General features: G+C 41.4%; 1 protein-coding gene across 1 annotated transcript in view; it reads right to left on the bottom strand.

Annotated features, from left to right (window-relative positions):
- LOC133140655 (transmembrane protein 132C-like) overlaps window positions 1-20,411 on the bottom strand; it is a 44,789-nt gene extending 24,378 nt beyond the window's left edge. Inside the window, exon 1 of the mRNA XM_061260747.1 lies at window positions 20,246-20,411. Coding sequence (XP_061116731.1) covers window positions 20,246-20,248 — 3 coding nt within the window. The 5' untranslated portion in view covers window positions 20,249-20,411. The remainder of the gene's footprint in view (window positions 1-20,245) is intronic.
- Window positions 20,412-20,845: the final 434 nt, after the last annotated feature.

Here is a 20,845-nt window from a genome sequence, read left to right as displayed (position 1 = left end):
TACAGGCCCCCCTCCTCATTCCAGAGGGACTTTTATAATACATAATAGGGTAAACGGTTGATGCCCAGTGAAAAGAGGGGCCATGTTCGATTATGAGAGCTTGAAAAGACCCAGCAGGCCCTAAGCGGCAGGATATTAAAGAACTGGCCTTGACTGTAATAAGCCACACTGGGACATTAGAGCAATGCTTCAATTGCCTGCACAGTGAGACAGAGACACTGCAATTAAAGACAGGCGGAGGATAGTTTAGCGCACGATGTACAGAATAACTTGCGGGCTCTGAATGTGAAGAAGGTCATGTTGAAACGAAAAAAGAAAAAACATGTCCTTAAAGAGAAAAAAAGAAAAAAACATGTCCTTAAAGAGAAAAAAAGAAAGAAAGAACTAATTCAAAAATGAATGCAGAATGAACATAATGTTTTTAAACCACAGGGCTTTTCTTCTCTCCCATTTCTATGAAATTGGCTCATATGCTTATTAAATCTCAATTCTCATGCTTTCGTGACATAAAACACAAAAATGGCGTTTTTATAGTAAACAGCTTTGCAAACGTCTGGGAACGTCATTCCCTTCTTTTGCCTCGCAATGTTGCGGTCTTGAGGAACAGAACGTGCTTTGGATTCCACACACGGTGGCCTGTGACGCGGTCTGGAGTGCAATTTCTCCGCACGTCTGGCTGAGGCCTGAAATTAAGTGAGATTTATGGTGTCAGGGGGAGTGACATAGCTGGCATTAAAAGCAGGTCCCCCTGCCCGCACTCTGCATTCCCCCCTGATCAGGCCCACACAGGCCACTCCTGTCCACCCTCTCTGAACTGGCCACTAGGCCACTGCTCCCAGAAGACTGGGTCAAGTGCATAAATGAGTATTATGAGAAGGAGCTATGGGAGGGGAGTGGGTGGGCCTGCATTATTCATATGCTCGCACCGTAGGGGCCAGGACCGTAAATATTCAACCCAGGCTGTTGTTTATTAATGTCAACATTCGGACAGCACTTAATTTCACCACCAATATACCGGGCACATTCTCCACTCAGCCAAAGGGAATATCATTGACTAATCCATGCTTAACTTGGATTAACCCCCCCATCAGTTTTGACACACTGAAAAAAACAAGGTACTATAAATCAATGAAAGGCTGAAACGTGTGTGTGTCTGTGTCTGAGTCTGTGTTTGATTACGCTGTGCAGGATTTGATTACGCCAGCGAATAATTCATTCATGTCACCGAAGACCTACTGTAACATGATTCAGTCAGCAAGTGTTAAATCCCAGCACTGTGCCACCCTATGAACTGTCCTTGTGTGGGTAACCCAGCATCAGCCCATTTTTATGTGGGCAAACATGACCAAGCATTGCGCTGTACCTGTGTGGGTGACGTAGTCTAGCATTGCGCTGTACCTGTGCAGGTGACCTAGCATTGTGCTGTACCTGTGCGGGTGACCTAGCATTGTGCTGTACCTGTGTGGGTGACCTAGCATTGTGCTGTACCTGTGTGGGTGACCTAGCATTGCGCTGTACCTGTGTGGGTGACCTAGCATTGCGCTGTACCTGTGTGGGTGACCTAGCATTGTGCTGTACCTGTGTGGGTGACCTAGCATTGCGCTGTACCTGTGTGGGTGACCTAGCATTGCGCTGTACCTGTGTGGGTGACCTAGTCTAGCATTGTGCTGTACCTGTGTGGGTGACCTAGCATTGCGCTGTACCTGTGTGGGTGACCTAGCATAGCGCTGTACCTGTGTGGGTGACCTAGCATTGCGCTGTACCTGAGTGGGTGACCTAGCATAGCGCTGTACCTGTGTGGGTGACCTAGTCTAGCATTGCACTGTACCTGTGTGGGTGACCTAGTCCAGCATAGCACTGTACCTGTGTGGGTTACCTAGCATTAATTTGCACCCTATTTCAACCTGCTACAATTTTTTACATTTTTGCCTCAACATGTGTGACCTACTATACCAATACCAATGCCCCAATTAATTCAATGCCATTTCCAAGACAAATGAGTGCCTGCTCACCACGGGGAATTGTTAAACATCCAGCTAACAATAGCTAAAATCACAAACTACAATCATATCCATGATAAATAGTTATTATTCAAATTAATGCATTATCTCAAAGATGTGAGCGAGATGGAACACTATGATGTCTGTTGGTTGGGATTTAGGTTTTAAATCAAAATCCAGATGTGTGCTCTTTGAAAGTCAAATGCTGCTTATTACAATGAGTAGATAATTATTACGTAACCGGGAAAAAAGTCTTCCTGTTCAGTTTGAGTGTCTGCATGAACAACATAAAACAACGGTATTGCTTTGATTGATTTTTATAACAGTTCTCTGTTATTCTCAGCCTATAAGTGGAGTAAAAGTGCTAAAAACAGAATTTGTACTTCTACTTTCTGTTATAATCTTTATTTCAAGCCAAACCTCAAATGGTTTCTCATTGGCTTAGTGAGTATAAGCTGTTTGCTAATGGCTGGCTAAAGTTTTGGAGATGGAATGCAGGGATATTGCAAAAGACTGTACATAACCAACTCACACAGTAGACTGAGTGGATTTTTGAGCCAACCACCTGGTCGCTTATAGATTGCCCAGTGCTTTGAGAACCACAAAACAACAACACCATTCCTTTTAATTATTACTATTTTTTTACATGGACACTGACTGGAGGTATTCAAATTCTGATCACACCAGTGGCATTGAGGTACTGTAGAAAGGAGGAACAGATATATCTAACATTGTCTTTAGTCAGAACCATATACTATACTCTCCCAGTGGCAATGATCACAAACACCTGCAATTTCACTTCAGAAGTTGTGCAGGGCAGTTATAATTGACTATATAATATTTGTAATTGAAGTCAAGTTTATTCATTACCACATGCAAACACAATACATTTGTTTTAAGAACACTTTAAGGAAATCTTTTTAGAAATATGTGATCATGTCATTTGAGGATACAGAACACTTGCTTCCTCTGAAACCTTTTACAACCGTAACTGGTGTTAAAATAAATTATGGTAGCCTGTGGTCACTCAGCATGTATAAAAGCTATATATCAGGGCCAATCTTCTCTCCCCATCCTTCAGGTACAAAATAATCTAAACAAGAGCAGAAGGAGATGACACTTATTAGAAATGTGTAAAATCGTACACCCTCAGGAGAGCACACAAGGCTATGAGGAAGGAATCACTCATTACCTACATGGACTGTATAGTAAGGTACTCAGGATGTGGATTCAGCCCTCTCAATTCAATGGGGTTTTAATTGGAAGGAAGAGGAGTGACAGCAAAGCGGGGAATTAAAAACAGGGCGCTCTGCAGAAAGGGCGATATATCACCGCGCGACAATCCACTGAAGCGGCGAGGCAGTCAATGAGATTATTGCTCCTTCTTCACAAGGGAAACCGTCTCCCACCTCAGACTGAAGCACACCCTTGTGTCTCAAACCTCCGCAGCCCCTGAAGAGGAGGAGATTACCGCGTACTCCGAGCAGATGAGGGCCGGCGGTACACGCACAGAGCAGCCACCCTTCAGCGACTCCAAACGACCGCTAACCGCTTTCCAATACCATCACACAGCCTGCGGGAGGGTGCTCCGGAGAGCGCTTACGTGCTCCTTACAGCAGGACGCCTCACGGGAGAATGTAATGGGGACATGAGCTGTTTGGATGGCGAAATATTGTCGGCCGTGGGACTGCATATGAGGAAATCTACTCGGAGCCGCAGCCTGTAATGAGGGAGCGTGCGGAGATGTCATGTGATGCTACTTGACGAGAAAACGGAATTACATTACCTTGCACTTGCAAGCTGTTGGGCTACATTTGAATCTGTTCCTTATGTATTTACAAATGTAATGAAATTAATCAATATGCCCAGGGAAATTTGTTCTTGAAAGAAGTTCCCTCCTCCAGAGCCAGCCCTAGGGTTTCGGCGTCCCTAAACAAGAATTTTGTTATGGCCCCAAAGTGCCCCAACATAAATCACAACCACCATGCAACAGCTAAACATAGTGTTTATGCAGACTTTTAGACCTACCTCCTTACACATACTCCATGAAAAAGCCTGAATGTGATAGATCCAATTTCTGGAACAAGTCAGACTACAAAATTCAAGACAAAATTAATGTTGTTGACTGATATGCATGACAAGGACACATGGGTTGTCAGAATTACTGTGGCAGGAAGTAGTTCAAAATTAAAACATGGCAGCCATTCAAAAACATTTTCTTGGAGAAATCATTCTATTTGTATTACAGAGAGCTTCAAATCATTGAGTTTAAGCTTTCCTCCAACATAAATTGCAGCACAATGATGTAAACTCAACAGGATATGACTCTAAAGCTGATTCCCTCTGTATGTGTTCATCCAGAATATATGGAAAATAATGATAGATATTTCACATAACTTAGTGGCTTTCATCTGCTCCATACATATGTGAGATGTATGAAGCAGATATTCCTCAAGAGAATTCCTCAAGGAGCAGAAAGATTCAACTTTATTCCAGGATTACCAAGTCCTAACGACCAAGCTAAGTATACAACAGTCCAACAGCTGATTGCACAAACCAGAGCAATTATTCATTAAGAATTCTGGGTGGGGATTGCATCTAATCTATTAAATATTCACTTTTCCCATCATTTTTTCCTCAGTGTGGAATGCCCAACTGTACCCAGCCACTTTTGATCGCAATGTCTGCAGCCGATGTTGCAGACAGCACAAGTCCGTGTGATTTCACCAGCTGCCTCTCTTCACACCATGGCCCAGCCAAGCTTGCACAGACCTGTGCTGGAGGAGGACAGTCCATGCGCATCTTTAGCAAACGGCCTTCAGGACGAACCAGCAGGGTCATTAGAGTGATGTCAGGTGTGGCCAAATGAACCGTTAGCTACCATCAATTATGTGATGCCCTGCAGGCCACTGGCACGGTTGGGATTTGTTCCCCGACCTGGCAGCTTACCCATGCATTATAACAGTGTCATAGAGGGTCAGGTTCACGTTCTTGAATTGTTTTATTTCTTTTTTAGCGCATGCTTTCAATTTAATCTGACATTTTTCGTGTGTAATGTAGGATACTTTTTGGATTTTGGATACTTTCGGAAGTTTCACAGCAGTTAACTATCCCTTTAATAGCATGAGTCACCCAGTGGCCCTCTAAATATTCACTTTACCAGAAATCCAAAAATAGAAACAATCATAACAACAATAAATGGCAGATCCACAGAAGTCTATTATAAAGAAGAATACATTTCTAGTCTGTGTTTGCTGCAAACCCCATGATAAGAATAAACATTGTACCAGTGGAGCATCACATTCAGAGACAACTTCAGAGGAATATAATTTCTGACATTTTAGGGAGCGCACAAAAGACACAGAGCCATTAACAAAACAAGCATTTCAGCAAAGTCACGCATAATACAACTCGGCATGGCTGGCGCTGTTGACACAAATGGAAACAGTGGGCTCTGTGCCACCTTCCAACGCAAAAATATTGTTAAGCCTGTAGAGCAAACAATAAAAGTAGCTCTTCAAGCAAATCTGCATCCCCACTTCTCTCTTTAAAGAGACCCCCCTCCCTTTTCTTATAGACATTGTCATCAAATATAAGCTGTAGCCAGAGCAATGGTACAGTATGTTGTATGAGGGGGGAAATCATTTTGGGTTTAGCTTGTCTGTAAAGACTGCTGCACACTACACAATAAATCTCACGCAATCTGCTTCATCTTCACTACAGAGCCTAAACTAAGCTTTCTGTTTAATGGGAGTGTTTGTGATATGAGGAGCCACAGATTGCCTTTACTAATTACTGCAGAAACATAGATAACAGAAAATGAAGAGTGAAATACAGATAAAAGACAGTCACCACCACTTAACCAAGATGCCTTTTTTAAAGCATCCATAATTTTCTTTTGTAATGATTTATCTTCACGCTTAAGAATAACTTGATAAGTGAGACATTTTTTGGGAATATTAGCAGCAGAAATGAGATATATTGGGTAGTTAGTTTCATGAAATGATGTACGGTTATTCCACATTTTTTCATCAGATGAAAATGAGGGGGGAAAAAATCTGGTCCCTTGTTATAGCCAAATGGCTTTGAATTTCATTTTTCTGCTGTGGCAGCCCAGCTCCTGAATAAAACATTGTAGGAAGGAGAGGCTCTATATATTAACTTTATAGGACACAGGGCCTGCGTTGTTCATGAGTAGCACACCTACGATACAGCTGGATCAATGGGTCAGGTAAGAAGGCTCGGCATCCCTGGAGAATATAAACGAGAGGTAGTTTTATCACGCTCAGAGACATGGCAAGGTCATGTCCAGGGACGTGGAGGCCTACTCTGAGCCTCAAGGGCAGATTAGTACCTTTTTCCCCTAAAGGAGCAGGAATAAAAAGACGATAAGCCCGCGAATACATCACATATGGATGCACTACGTGCTGAAGGTCCACCTCTTTTTCTGAGCCGAATGGATTAGCCGGAATGTCTATACCTCCCTTCATAATCAATGGAAAGGTCTGTGCCAGACTCTAGGCAAGCGTCTTGAGGGTGACCCAAGATGGCATGGTGAAGGCATCTGATGTGTATGATGGACCTTGCTCTGATCAAAGCGATGGACCTTACTTAGAATGCTAATGCAGATTTTCCTTTATAATGATAGAGATGCTTCTCTATTTTTATGAAAAAAGATTCTCAAATGAAGCAAACATTACAATGCAGGAATATAAAAAGGTGAGAAGTAGCAAACTAATATTAACACATATATTTTGTAAGTTTTCTGATGTGCAAAGCAGTTTGCAAAAAGTTTACAAAAAGTAATGTATAAATCAAGAGATATAATATGAAAAGACGTGTGGCAAGGTACAGAACATATAATCAACTAGGCTGACCAGATGTTCTCTTTTTCCTGGACATTTTTTTGTGGAACCAAAAATATCCATCCAGGCAGGTTTCTAAATACCTAAAAATCTATTGTCTATTCAGCTATGCTATTTCCATAGACCGTATGTACACACACAGCCCAATGTTATGTTCATTAAGCCTACCTGCCCCAGGCCTCTCTTATTTATTATCCAATATTTGCTCACCCTAAATCAACTATTTGTAATCAAACACCAACAACTATTTTTCTGATAGAACACCTAGAGTTTTCATATAACTTTCCAAATGAAGGTTACTGAAAGTGTTCCACAAGTAATGATACAGGGGGGCAGTCCTTTTCACTCTTCATATAAAACATATACCATTATGTGTGCTCCCTTGCTCCAGTAGCTCACAGGACTTTGCTTCCCTGGTAACTCTATTCAGACTGCTCTTGGTGACCTACACCTGAAGCCAAAAGCTTCAAAATGAATGTACAATAGGTTTTTCATTAGGACCCATACTACAACACCAGATGATATGTACATACAGTACTATGCAAAAGTCATTGGCAACCTCAAGTTTTCAATCTACATTTGATCACAGTACATGTTTATTTTTTGTTTTCTGCATAAGTGTCAGTATAAAATGTTCATTTCCAAAAAAAGAGAAATGTTTGTATTTCATTAAATAAAATAACATATTAAAGATGACTTTTCAGATAGGAACTTGATTGAGGTTGTCTGGATTACCTGGAGAGACAGAAGCAAACGGCAGACCCAAAGGCTGCAGAAAAACTGTGACGTTCTCCAAAATGTTTGGAATAACCAAGCTGCCAATTTTCTCATAACACTGCAGGACAGTGTACCTAAGAAAATTGAAGCAGTTCCAAAGGCAAAGCTCGCAAAAAATATTTATTTGAATTTATTTATTTTATTTTTTGTAACTGTTTACTGCTAGTTTAAAATGTGACCTTTGCACTGTACTGTATTACCACAACCAAAAAGTGCACCTGCTTTTAATCTTGTTTACTCATTATATAGTGGTACAACCTGTCTTCTCACCTGTCACTGTGATATTGTCTTTATAACAGTGTGCAAATAATTGGCCTTGAAAAAGAGATATTGCTAACAGTGGGGGTTTCCTGGTATAATGAATACAAATAATTAGTTGAAAAAGCAAAGCAATAGCCACACCAGATTTCCAAGCAGCATCTCATTGTCAGCAGTCACTATTTGTAGTTTAAGAGTCCAAATAAATTTCCTACAACAGATGTAATTTTTTTTCTTCAGTTTTTTTAAGAGCCATGGAACCATCTGTGGAAACAGGACTGTGTAAGCCTGATGCAAAACCATACTGACACATAGTTTGATAAAAACTAATATCACCAAAGAAGTGACTAACTGTGTGAGAGCTTACCTTAGTGCAAGATTGGTCTATTGGAACCAGCAAAACAATTAGTCAGCTGTTAGGAAAGAGTAAAAGACACAACCGGCCAAATTGGACCATTTTTGTTGGGCCAACTCTGGCTCCCCAAGCTGCCATTATCCAGAATGCAGGCTTTTCACTTGGCTCTGTCAATTTACATTGCAACTTTGAAACAGTTCTGGAAAGCTAAGCTAGTTTTCTCTTGGCCACATACATTTCTAACATGGATTTAAAACTGAAAATGGACACATTGGGAATCACATTGTTTTTTGTTGTTTTTAACCAAATGGTTTGGGTGAGTGTAACAGAGCAGCAGGTACTACACCTTGAAGTTTTTTCCAGTCTTGTTTAATTAGAGTAAACAAGATTGATGTGACAAAATTAGGTGTTACTGACCAAACTCACCACTAAAAAGTGTTGAAAAATAAAACTCAACAAAAACAATACATGTACAGATACAGATACAGATAAAGGAGCACTGTCACGCTTGTTACAGTTGAGTATATTCGGATTAAATGCTTAAATTATGTGTATAAGCATTTTTTAACTCACCATCTGTGTAGCCATTACCTAAATACGGGGCAAAACTTCTAAGGGCAAACACGTCCTTCTCTCACTCACGCGAATCTTCATCTGTAAATTCCGGTTCAAAACTGTAAGGTTGTATTTCTTCGTCAAAATCAAAAAGCTTGTCCTCTAACTTGGTGAAATCAGAGCTGTCCATCATATTGCTCAGGCAAGGCAAGTTAGGTTCCGTGATATTTGTATGCTAACATTACAATATTTTCGTGGGAGTGCCATGTGATCGCCTGGACGTGTTTGCCCTTAGAAGTTTTGCCCCAAATTTAGAAAATGGCTACACTGGAGGTGATTTTAAAAATCCCAACATACATAATTTAAGCATTTCATCCAAATAAACTCAACTGAAACAAGCACGACAGTGCTCCTTTAAGGTAATAATTCAATAAGGGCAGACAACTTTATCTTCCAAAAATTGTATACCACTGTCATTGGTTTTAAAACAGATTGTGTATGTGTGTGTGTGTGTGTGTGTGTGTGTGTGTGTGTGAGAGAGAGAGAGAGAGAGAGAGAGAGTGGGAGAGGGAGAGAGGGAAAGAGAGAGAGAGAGCGAGAGAGAGAGAGATATCACCTTATGGGAATGTGCCTAAACGCTGCACACATGAATCACACAACATTGTCTCATTTCCCCTGCAGCTTCGCAGCCTTCTCTGAGAGCCTCCCTAGGAAATAAACTAATAAATGTTCAAGAAAAAAGAAGAAAACAGAAGAATGAATAAAAGAGAGATGTTCTGATTTGGGAACCTCCTGCTACCACTCATACTGCCGCTCATTAACACAGTCTTCTATCGCTTGTTTCTGAGAAGCAGAAAACGAGACCCCAGGCATCTCTCTTTCTCTCCCAGGCAAAAACAGAATGAAACAATAAGAGACAATGCACATTTTGAGAGCGCAAAGGCTCCGATGAGGAGAATGAGAATCATTCTGTTCTGTGAAATTGGGTGTTGGGCAACTCAATTAGCAGACTCCCTCACCCCAAGGCCGGGCAATCACACCACAGGTGACAGAACCGGGGGAGGGGAGGGGGAGGTGCAGGATGTGACAGACTCCACTGCTCCAGTTCAAAGGTCACCCTTGACAGTAGCAAGTGTGAGCTGTGTGTCTGATCACTGAGTGTTGGCACAATCACTATTATATCCAAGACAGTATGCTAAAGCTAGCATAATAAAGCAGGTTCAGTTATGTCACACACACAGTGGTTATGCAAGAGTTAAGACCTTCTGAATGCCACATGCAGCTTATTGAGGAAGCTTCCTTGCTAATGCCAAACACAGAAACACATCTAAGATCTTAGCTAAATACATTTAGACAGCACTTTAAAAAGGAGGAAAAGGAACATGCGCAACTTTCTTTTGTTGTGGGAAAGTGTGGGCATAAATGAGGCAATACACCTGAAATGTTACATGTATTAAAATGACATGCATTGTGACACCCATGCACACTGTAGTAGGTTCAATTAGCTGGTGTACTTTATCATGCTAATTTCGGCTGCGAGCGTCTAATGTATTACTCACTTGGGATCCATATATCAGTTTCCACTGTATACTGTATGAATCATACTATTCAAAGAAGCTTAATGGAATACACTTCCCCCATTAATAATCAGTGACAGGCACATAGGACTGCGCTGTGAATGTAAAATAAGAGGGTTCACACAGAGCTGTATGAGGCTGCATACCAGCCGGCTACTGCTTCTGATACCAGATTTGTTTCGAGTGTACTGCAATAGAGCAACTTCCAGCACCGGCAACCAGAACATACCGTTCTGCCTTCCACACAGAGAGAATTATAAATGCCCAGGGGGACGTCTCCAAGCACGAACACACTCCCGAGAGCAACACTTTTATGCAGGAGTCCCACGACTGATGTGCAAAGTGACCCAGCTAGGCAGGAGCACTGGCATGAGCGGGACCGCTGAAGGGGAGCGGAGCTGCCAGGTTTGATTGACACATTGTAGCCCAATTAAAAACTAAACCAGTGCTCCATTATAAACCTGCAAGTGCTCCATTATAAACCTGCGAGTGCTCCATTATAAACCTATCAGTGATCCACAAAGCGGCATTTCACCGGTTAGCTGCCACTGTTATTACTTGTATTTTTACTTACTAGAACGTGGCTGTTAATTCAAAGAGCCAGCCATAAGACAAATTGCACATGTTCACACTGTTTAATAACATTCTGCATGTGAATTATGGATATTTTAAATGTTTTTTTAAATGTTTGTTTTTAAAGGTCACTGGCAAACAAACATGTTTAGTCATGTGCCTTGCAGTTGCATTTTTAAATATTTATCCTCCCTTACATATTATACAGTTAGAACATATCTTCTCCTACAGCCTTTATGCGTATACCAGATAAAACTGCAACATAATTGAGCTTTTTACAGTGATATACAGTTGTATTCAAGAACAATAGCAGTACAACATCAGTAACCTGACGAACCACTGTTATTAGTAGAAGTGATATTTCTGAATGGCAAATACTTTACTTGTAGATGTAGTAGTGTAATAGAAAAACAACAGACCCAACTGTCATGACATGTATGCAGCTTGTTCTGAGTAATTGACTCATTCATTGAAAGCGGCGTGTTCAAAATAATAGTAGTGTGGAGTTTAATTAGAGAATTCATTATTTATCTGAAAAAACAGGTATCATCAATTGTCCTTTATTAAGGAAGAAGGAAATCAAATGTTATCGTTATAAAATATATTTCCTTCTGAATTGCTAAGTAAAATGGACCGTTCCAAACATTGTTCGGAGGAACAATGTAATTTGATTAAAAAGTTGATTGGAGAGGGGAAAACGTATAAAAAAGTGCAGCAAATTATAGGATTCTCAGCTAAAATGATCTCAAATGCTTTAAAATGGCAACAAAAACCTGAAACAATCAAAATAAAAAGAGCAACTACTTAAAATGGATCGGAGAATAGTCAGAATGGCACAGACTCAGCCATTCATCAGCTCCAGAAAGATCAAAGATGATCTATTGATTAGCCCAAAGAGAAATGGCGTAACATTCTGTGGACTGATGAGAGTAAAATTGTTCTTTTCGGGTCTAGTGGTCGTCGACAGTATGTCATGTTTGTATACCAGGGATAATGGATCTGTTTGAATATATCAAAATACTTGAAGAGATTGTGTAGCCGTATGCCGAAGAGGAAATGCCCCTGTTTCAACAAGACAACGACCGCAAACACACGAGTAAGCGAGCAACATCTTGGTTCCAGACAAAAAGGATTGAGGAAATGGAGTGGCCAGCTCAATCTCCTGACCTCAACCCCATTGAAAACTTGTGGGGTGATATTAAAAACGCAGTTTCTGAAGCAAAACCTAAAAATTCACAGGAACTGTGGAATGTAGTTTGTTCATCCTGGGCTGAAATACCTGTTTCTAGGTGCCAGAAGTTGGTTGACTCGATGCAAAGCAGATGCGCAGCAGTTACTCAAAACAATGGTTATGCGAAACTAAATATTAATTCAGTAATATGTGATAAGTGATAAGTGAAGGCGGCATGGATGGTGCAGTGGGTAGCACTGCTGCCTCTCAGCAAGGAGGTCCTGGGTTCAAATCCCGGTCGGCCGGGGCCTCTCTGTGTGAGTTTGCATGTACTCCGGTTTCCTCCCACAGTCCAAAGACATGCAGGATAGGCTGATTGGAGAGTCTAAATTGCCCGTAGGTATGAGTGTGTGAGTGAATGGTGTGTGTGCCCTGTGATGGACTGGTGACCTGTCCAGGGTGTATTCCTGCCTTTCGCCCAATGTATGCTGGGATAGGCTCCAGCCCCCCTGCGACGCGGTTCAGGATAAGCGGGTTAGGATAAGTAATTAATTAATTAATTAATTTAAAGTGAAGTTACATTTCTTCAGTTTATACAGATTCTTTGCTTCCTGTAAAATAATAATGCAGACTTGATCAAATGTGCTAATGCTTTGATTTGGAATTGAATGTGTAATGTTTTCACTACATTTGAAATATGAATGAATGAATGAACTAAAAGCTATTAAAAAATATTTTCACTTTATTAACTTTTTTTAACGCACTGCTATTTATTTAAACGCAACTGTATCATTCAGACCAAGGCACTTCCCAAATTTAAATAAGCACACTTTTAGCTGGCCATACCACTAAATGCTTTGGAAGAGCCCATTCACAGTGCACTTAAAAGGCTACCTGCAGAATTTTCATCAGCACAGTGGGTCAATGTTCAGAGATGAATTTCTAAGTGTTCTAACTGGCTGTGCTCTTTGGTCTTCAGTTTTGAAAATTCCAACCCTTGTGATAATAAGAGTGGGAGAGATCAAAACACGCATTCAATACAGCATTTTAGCTTAGAGTTGATCTTCCCAAAATCTCTCTCTCAGTACTTGCAACATAGTTCTAAACCACGACCGGTCCTGATGTCAACTTCTTAAAACCTAAGTGCCCAATATAATTTGGCAGTCCAATTATACACTTTTACTATGTTAGCAAGATTGAATGTGAAAAAAAAATGTTATTTATATTTCCATTTCTGGCCCCAGAAGAATGTGGTGTACCTTCTGTATTGGACAAGTAGCAACATGGAAATACAGACCCAGATTCATATAATTCATAACAAAAAAATCAGCTAACTGAAAACAAATCAATTATCATTAAGGTCACATTATTAAGGTCACATTGAAGCAGTGTGTAAATGCTGAAAAAGCAAAATAAGATATTTTACATTACATTACATTATATTATTGGCATTTGGCAGACGCTCTTATCCAGAGCGACGTACAGTTGATTAGACTAAGCAGGAGACAATCCTCCCCTGGAGCAATGCAGGGTTAAGGGCCTTGCTCAAGGCCTTGCAGTGCGGATCTTATTGTGGCTACACCGGGATTAGACCACTGACCTTGCGTGTCCCAGTCATTTACCCTAACCACTACGCTACAGGCCGCCTGGGTTTTTTATACACTTTGGTGCCCACAGAGCTCCTATGAACCTCACCACCAACAATGAAGTGTATAGGCCACAGTTCTTCTGGACAAAAATATCTTTGTACTGTAACCTATGGAGATCCCTTGGATTTGATCAGGTATTCACATTAGAGCTCCATTATCAGAAATTCAAGCTCACATAGATGTTCACTGGAATGCTGTAGGTACATGTGAACTGAGACTTTAACCAAACAAAATGTAAGAGATCCTCTTCCTGCACTGAACACAATGGTGCAGCTAGTGATTCCACAGCATGAGTACTGGACTATGTGCAGTGTAAAGAAAGAAGACCTGGTTCATTCAGGTCAGTTAGAGTCTCAGCGCAGTAAACTTTAAAAGTTCACCCAAAACGTATTTTCACTTATTTGTTGGTGATAATATGAACACCTAGAGCATGATATGTCCTGTTTTATCATTTTGTATGCAGCCAGTTCCACATTTCCCTTACCTACCAATACTGCCACAATGAATATTAGTACCAAACCCTTTGCTTCCAACAAAGTGGGGGTGAATTAGTACTGTACTTCCAGTTGAGAAATGTTTCGGCCCAGCATCCCACAGCCCTGGCAGAGTTTATACTATAATGAACATGAAAATGAGCAATTGCAAGGAAGTTTCAGCAGGAAATTAGGCACGGTAATTAATCCAAGGTGCTTTTTTTCCAGTGGAAGGCTCCCTTCCCTTTGAGAATGAACTCAGTACCAGAATGAAAGGAAGCAGATAATACTTATCTAATTATCCAGTCGGGTTTTCTACATTTTGAGACAATGTCACGGTTTTGGGATCCCGATTCTCAGATATTCACAGAAATAATAAATTAATAAAAACAAAAATGGGAGATGAGAATGATACAAATCTCTGACTGTCAAGGACCCTGAATCATCACCTGCTCACCAATGCTGTATTACCACATAATCTACAGCAGTAGAAGTGATGGCAACAAATCATTTCCTAGCACGAGGCTCTCAGGCAGTGAACCAAGACCTTCTGAGTATTTCTGAAAATTCCCAGATATTAAAGTGTCTGCAAAAGGCTTTCAAGGTAATGTTTTGCAAATCTCTACCAGATGCCATACTAATCACATCCAAATTTACATTTCATTTCCGTGTTAGATTCTTATTTCATATAGGCCTCGTGAAATGGCACGCTATCCTGTGCAGAATACACTTTTACATTTCCCATACTCTAACCCATGTACAGGGCTGAATGTATTTAACTGCAATTGAGGCAAAGTATTTTGTTGAGGGGGTAAGACACCAGTATTCTATAAGGAATATAACCTGAAAATTAGCCTCACTGCTACATGTTGCTACCCCAGAAATCATGCACTGTATAACACCTAAAGTGCTTTTTCCCACCGGTCTGGGCTTGATGGTATACCACATATTCTGAAATAGAATCTGATATAAAACATAAAACAGAACAGGTGTTCAACCACATAAAAACATTTCTGTTTTTAATTCAAAGCTGCTGCAGTCGAAAGACCAAGAAACATGCACGCACACACATAAAAACACACGCACACCAAACATACAAGAAAATCGGGCTGAAATTAATAGATATAATTTTGGAATCCCTTGATCGGTGCCTTTATCTTTACAGAACCGTGCCATTTCTTCCCCGTGAAGATGTATTGTGCGACGGCACATTGGAGCGCATATCAATAAAAAACCTATCCTTTCATTTCTTCTCATTTGAATGCTCTGAATGTATACGTCAGGCAACACAGCTCGCCACTGAGGTTACGGCAGCAAGACTGATGAGCCCCTGTGTGATGTATGTCCCTTCTTCTGCCTCATTTTCCATCATTGGCGCTCAGTCATTTCACCGCACAGATAATGATAATGAGGCATTGGTGGTCAGGAGCGTATTACTTTTAGATGGCAAAAGGTAATGGAGCAGCCTCCTGCCGGGCTGAAGAATCATATCTGCTTCCAATTACCGCTGTTAAGATCCATCTCCAAACGACCTAAAAAATGCACAGTTGTTTTATGCCATGTGTAGCTAAAGGAGAGTGAAGAATAGCGGGGCGGACGTGGCAGGAGGGCCAGCGAGGCGCAGAGATCTTTTTCTCACGTCACGGACTGCTTCGCGGGAAGTCGTCTGCTTGTATTTGCTTCCCTGCACTTCACAGAGAGACTCGGCCCATTTTATTTTATCCCTCACCTTCGCTCACTTCAAAAATATATCTCAACCACTGCATTTGCAAGACCCAGCCTAGCCTATTTGAATGCAGCTGGCAGCCTGTACGCATGTCTCTTGGCAAGAAGGACAGGGGAAAATCAGCTTTAAAGAAATAAAGAGATTTATTTCACAGTCAGATCTGTCTCTTTGACTAGCGGTGCTTTTTTATGGGCAGGACTACGGCTGCAGTGGTCCTGTGCCCATTCCCTATGCTTTGGAAATAATATTACATTTGCATTAACCATTGATAAGTGATAAGAGAGAAAATTAATGAAAACGGAAAGCAAACCAGTGGGGAAAGAGGTTGAGAGGCTTGTGGCCTAATAAGCCATAAATGTGATCAAACTTTGAATAAGCTCTGCATTATTAATAATCATTATCCTTATTACATTACCGCCTTTGAAGCAGTCATTTATGGATTCTTCCCTCCATTTAAAAGGATTATTTCTGGCCCAAATTCAATTACCTTTTCAATCACAGCAGAAGACAATATGGCCTATTAGCCTAATAAGACCTAATTACACATGAAAGCTTCCTTAAACCAAAGTAACAACACTCTTGTTTCATCAAATGCCTTCAGTGTGTCCACCAAAGTCACTCCGCCCGATTCAATTAATTAAAGAAGAAGGGGGAAACCTCAGAGACTGTTAAGTTCCCCTTGAGTGGGTGCTGCCAGTCCTGACCTATTGATATCATCACTACCCACAGCCTAAGGCTTCTCTGGGCAAAACAATGGGAATCAACAGCTGTCACAACCTCCCTGGGACACGCATTAATAGTTCACCATCAAAGTGCAGAACCCCGGGACATCCGCATTGTGAACCGCGACCCCTGTAATCAATGGTAGAGATGGCGGAGCAGAGCTGTGCTTCGGAGACTTTACGATAAGCAAGTAAAGGGAAGCGGAGGAGAAAGGTGCTGCTTTTACATTACGGAATCCGGGAGGGGAGGCCGATATCAGCACGGGCATTTTCACAGCCGAGCGACTTTGACTAATCTAATCTAACACTGCACTTCACCCCGATGCGCTCGTATTGACATAGGCAGACAGACGCCCACACATAAGCCCACACACAGTGACATACACACACCCTGCGAAAATACACACCCCACAGACACACAAGCCACACTCGGGTACACAAAAGTATTCCTCATACACACCAACAAGCATGCACTTGCATACAAATACCTGTCCCCCATATCCACACACAATCACATGTGATCATGTGTACACGCATGTACACACCTTCCACATATGACGCATACTGCATGTGCACATGTACGAATGTCTCACATATACACCCACGTATACATGTCATTCTAATGCGTCCTGAATGCACACACACTGTATCCACCTGGAATATATTTTATATACGCCACACACACTTCACACGCAAACACACACACGAGACACACTCATGTCTCCCAAAATAAACCACACACATGACCTTCAAACACTAACTGTCTCTCTCTATCCTTTACACACACACACACACAGACGTTGTGATTTAGCGACATACACCGGAAGAGAGCCGGAAGAAGGGATCAGCTTTGTCCTGCGCCGTGGAGCACACACCCGGCTCCTGCCCAGCTCACATCACCTGGCCGTGGCAAGAGAGTCCGGAGAGAGAGGACAGCGCAAACCCCCAGAGCCTGCACCTCATTACACATTATTTGCTGCTGTTCTCTTTCTCTGGTGCTCGGAGTCCTGGGGGAGAACCATCTCTGTAAGTAACAGTGCTCATAAGGACGCATAAGGTTGCTGTGCAACATTCTGTATTGTGCACAACAAGGGAGAAAATGTAAAGCTAAAGCTGGAACTGTATATATAGAATTGTTTGAAATTATGTTTGTTTAATTGTCTATAGAATTAAATCATACATAATTTAACCGCAATCAAAACAGAGCTGATGGAGCACAAGACACCCGCCAACAATAAGACATTTGCAATGGAGTAAATAAGGGAATCTGACTGACAATCTCACATTCAATCTCACATTCTTGTTTTGTCTCACTGCAGTACAAGACCTCTTCAATGTAATCACTGCTTTCATAAAGTGATTAGGCTAAGCTCAGATATTGCTCTATCCAATTAAAAATCTGCATCCTCGATCAGATAGCCGTGCCAATTTCGCCACCCAGCAGAGCAGTGCTGAGAGCAGCTGATCAGAAAGGGGCGAGGTTCACAGGGAGATCAGATCTTAGATACCAACCTGCTGCCTGTGGGAGTTCCACTCGGTGGTGAGAGAAAGAGCACACTGATAACAGCACCACTGCATTTATCTCAATCTGAAAACAAAGTCTCTCTCCCTCCCTCCCTCTCTCTCTCTGTTAGCCTGAACATACAACAAATAATGGAAAAACATCTCCTTTCCTCATACATGCCTTCATCTTTTCCAAGAATATATAAATGGTTTGGGTAAATATTATCTTTCCCCTGTTGGGTGGGGGGTGTCTCCTGTGGCTTTCTCTCGTGAGTCAGTAAGTAGGGTGCGTTGTGCAGTGCTGCCAAGATGCATTCAAAGTGAAAAAGGGATAGCACTTATACATAAGACAAGCCAGCATAGTCTCTGTGCTGACAGTGAAAATAATGGTGACAATGTTAAACAATACAACTCCCTGGTGTTAAACACAAAAAAGACGAAGGCAATAGTAATTGATTTTGCAGCCACATCTCCTGATATCAAGGTGGTGACAGTCTAAGGTGGCAGCACTGCGGGATACAAGTATTTTAAGATTATCACAGCGCAGTGTGTGAATTTCCACACTTTAATCCACAAAGGTGGGAGAGCCATCAGTCAGCACTCTATTTGTGGGAACATCACTGGTGTTGAACATCACCAACAATCAGTCAGCCAACGGTCAACACCATATTGTACACCTGCTTATTCTTCTGCTGAAATGCTCCAGTCCAGTTCAAGAAATACAATCACTTTTAAGTTTCATCAACCTGTTTGGATACTATCGACAAATGCCTACCAATATATTTGTAAATGGTAAAATGGTAAATGAGCGACATTGGCTCAGGCTACAAGAGCAGTCCCCTGGCAGTCAGAGGGTTGCCAGTTACACCCGCCCTGGGTGTGTCGAAGTGTCTCTGAGCAAGACACCTAACCCCAAATTGCTCCTGACGAGCTGGTTGGTACCTTGCATGGCAGCCAATCGCCGTTGATGTGTGTGAGTATGTGTATGAATGGGTGAATAAGAAGCATCAATCGTACAGCACTTTGGATAAAAGTGCTATATAAATTCCAAACATTTACCAATATATTTGTGCAGTAACATCAAAAGCATCTGCCGATTTACAGTAGTTTACTCATTATAATTAGCTTTAGACAAACGTTCATGTGGGCTTCAAAATCAAATTAATGAACATACTGGAAAATTAAAGAAGACTGCATTGCAAACGCCCACAGCTAGTTTGCAAGTAGTCCAGTAAACATTTCAAAAGTAAGTCAAAACAAATTAACTTTAATTAGCCCCAGACTGTTTAGGCTATGTATCCTAAAAGCCCATAAATTATCATCAATCAATCCATTTTTCAATGAAAAAACATAGTCACTCTCAGGTGTACACTCTCAAATACAGCCAGCATTTTTTTATTATAGAGGTGGGTATGTATAAATGAGATAATCATCTAATATCAGAATAACAGGCTGAAGAGCAAAATAGAGAAACAAAAACTACTCAAATAAAGCACAGAAAAGAAATGCTGGCAGCAAATTCACAAGAGTTCTATTATCAGTCTTCATACTTTTTTTTTTTCAAACATTAGTCCCTGAATCATGCCAGGTAGACAAGAAGTGACCCCCACATGCCAGCCTTTTGTGCCAATATATTGCTACCCACTCGTTTCCTCTGATAAAAATGAAATGAGCTTATCATCAAATAGCAGATCTGAAACAAAAACATAACTGGGGACTGGTTTTATTCTGATCCCTGATATATGGGGCCAATGCACTAAAAAGCACATTTCATTCCTATTCACAAGGTGAACAATGTTTTGATGCAGTTAGAAATATATAAATATTGTTTGTTGTTGTCTAATATATTAGTGTCTCTTTTCTCTTCATTAAATGATTTGCTTGTGTCTACGAATGTGCAAAGATTATTTTGCAAGGGCAAAAACAGAGTGTAGCACTTTTTGTGCGGTTGCATAATGTCCTGTTCCGTAGGGATCACTGAATGGTTGCTCGACGTAGCTGTTACTTGGCTGCGATTACTTGGTTGGTTGCATTCACTCACCATTGCCAGCGGAACTATGCCTCCCAGATCCTTCTGTGCCAGGTGGATTTCGGTCTCTGCCTCCTCGGTGAGGACACGGGTGCCTGGGTACTCCACCTGCCAGCTTATGGACCTACTGCCCAGCGGACCCAGGAAGCTGTCCACCTCCAGGTCCACCTGCAGGATCCTCAGAAATCCACCCTCCGCCCTGCAGCACACAGGAAGGAGAGGAGTGTCACTGTATGCTCAGAGGGAATCGTACATGAGGAAACAGCCTGGCAGAAATGTTTTTTCCTCATGGTGGTGAGAATCAGGGGAAAACATGGCTTGTTAAAAACCCAACTGTGTATTTTCTTACAAATTCCTTTAACACTCCCTTTGCCCTCTGAAATTTGGAACTACCAATGTCCGCCACTAACACCAACACAAAGACCATTACAGATGTATATTTTCCACATTACAGGCTACATAGTTGCACTACAATAGGATTGGACGCTTATCACTCACTGTAGACACCATGAGATTCCAAAGGAGGGGAAAATGCAGCAGTAAACCAATGAGCTCATTCAAAATGAATCACAATCTTAGCCTAGGTGAGATTAAGCTAATTAGCAACCCTAG

The sequence above is a fragment of the Conger conger genome, chromosome 11 (assembly GCF_963514075.1).
Source record: "Conger conger chromosome 11, fConCon1.1, whole genome shotgun sequence".
In the NCBI taxonomy this organism is placed as follows: domain Eukaryota; kingdom Metazoa; phylum Chordata; class Actinopteri; order Anguilliformes; family Congridae; genus Conger; species Conger conger.
This window is presented reverse-complemented; position numbering and strand designations above follow the sequence as displayed.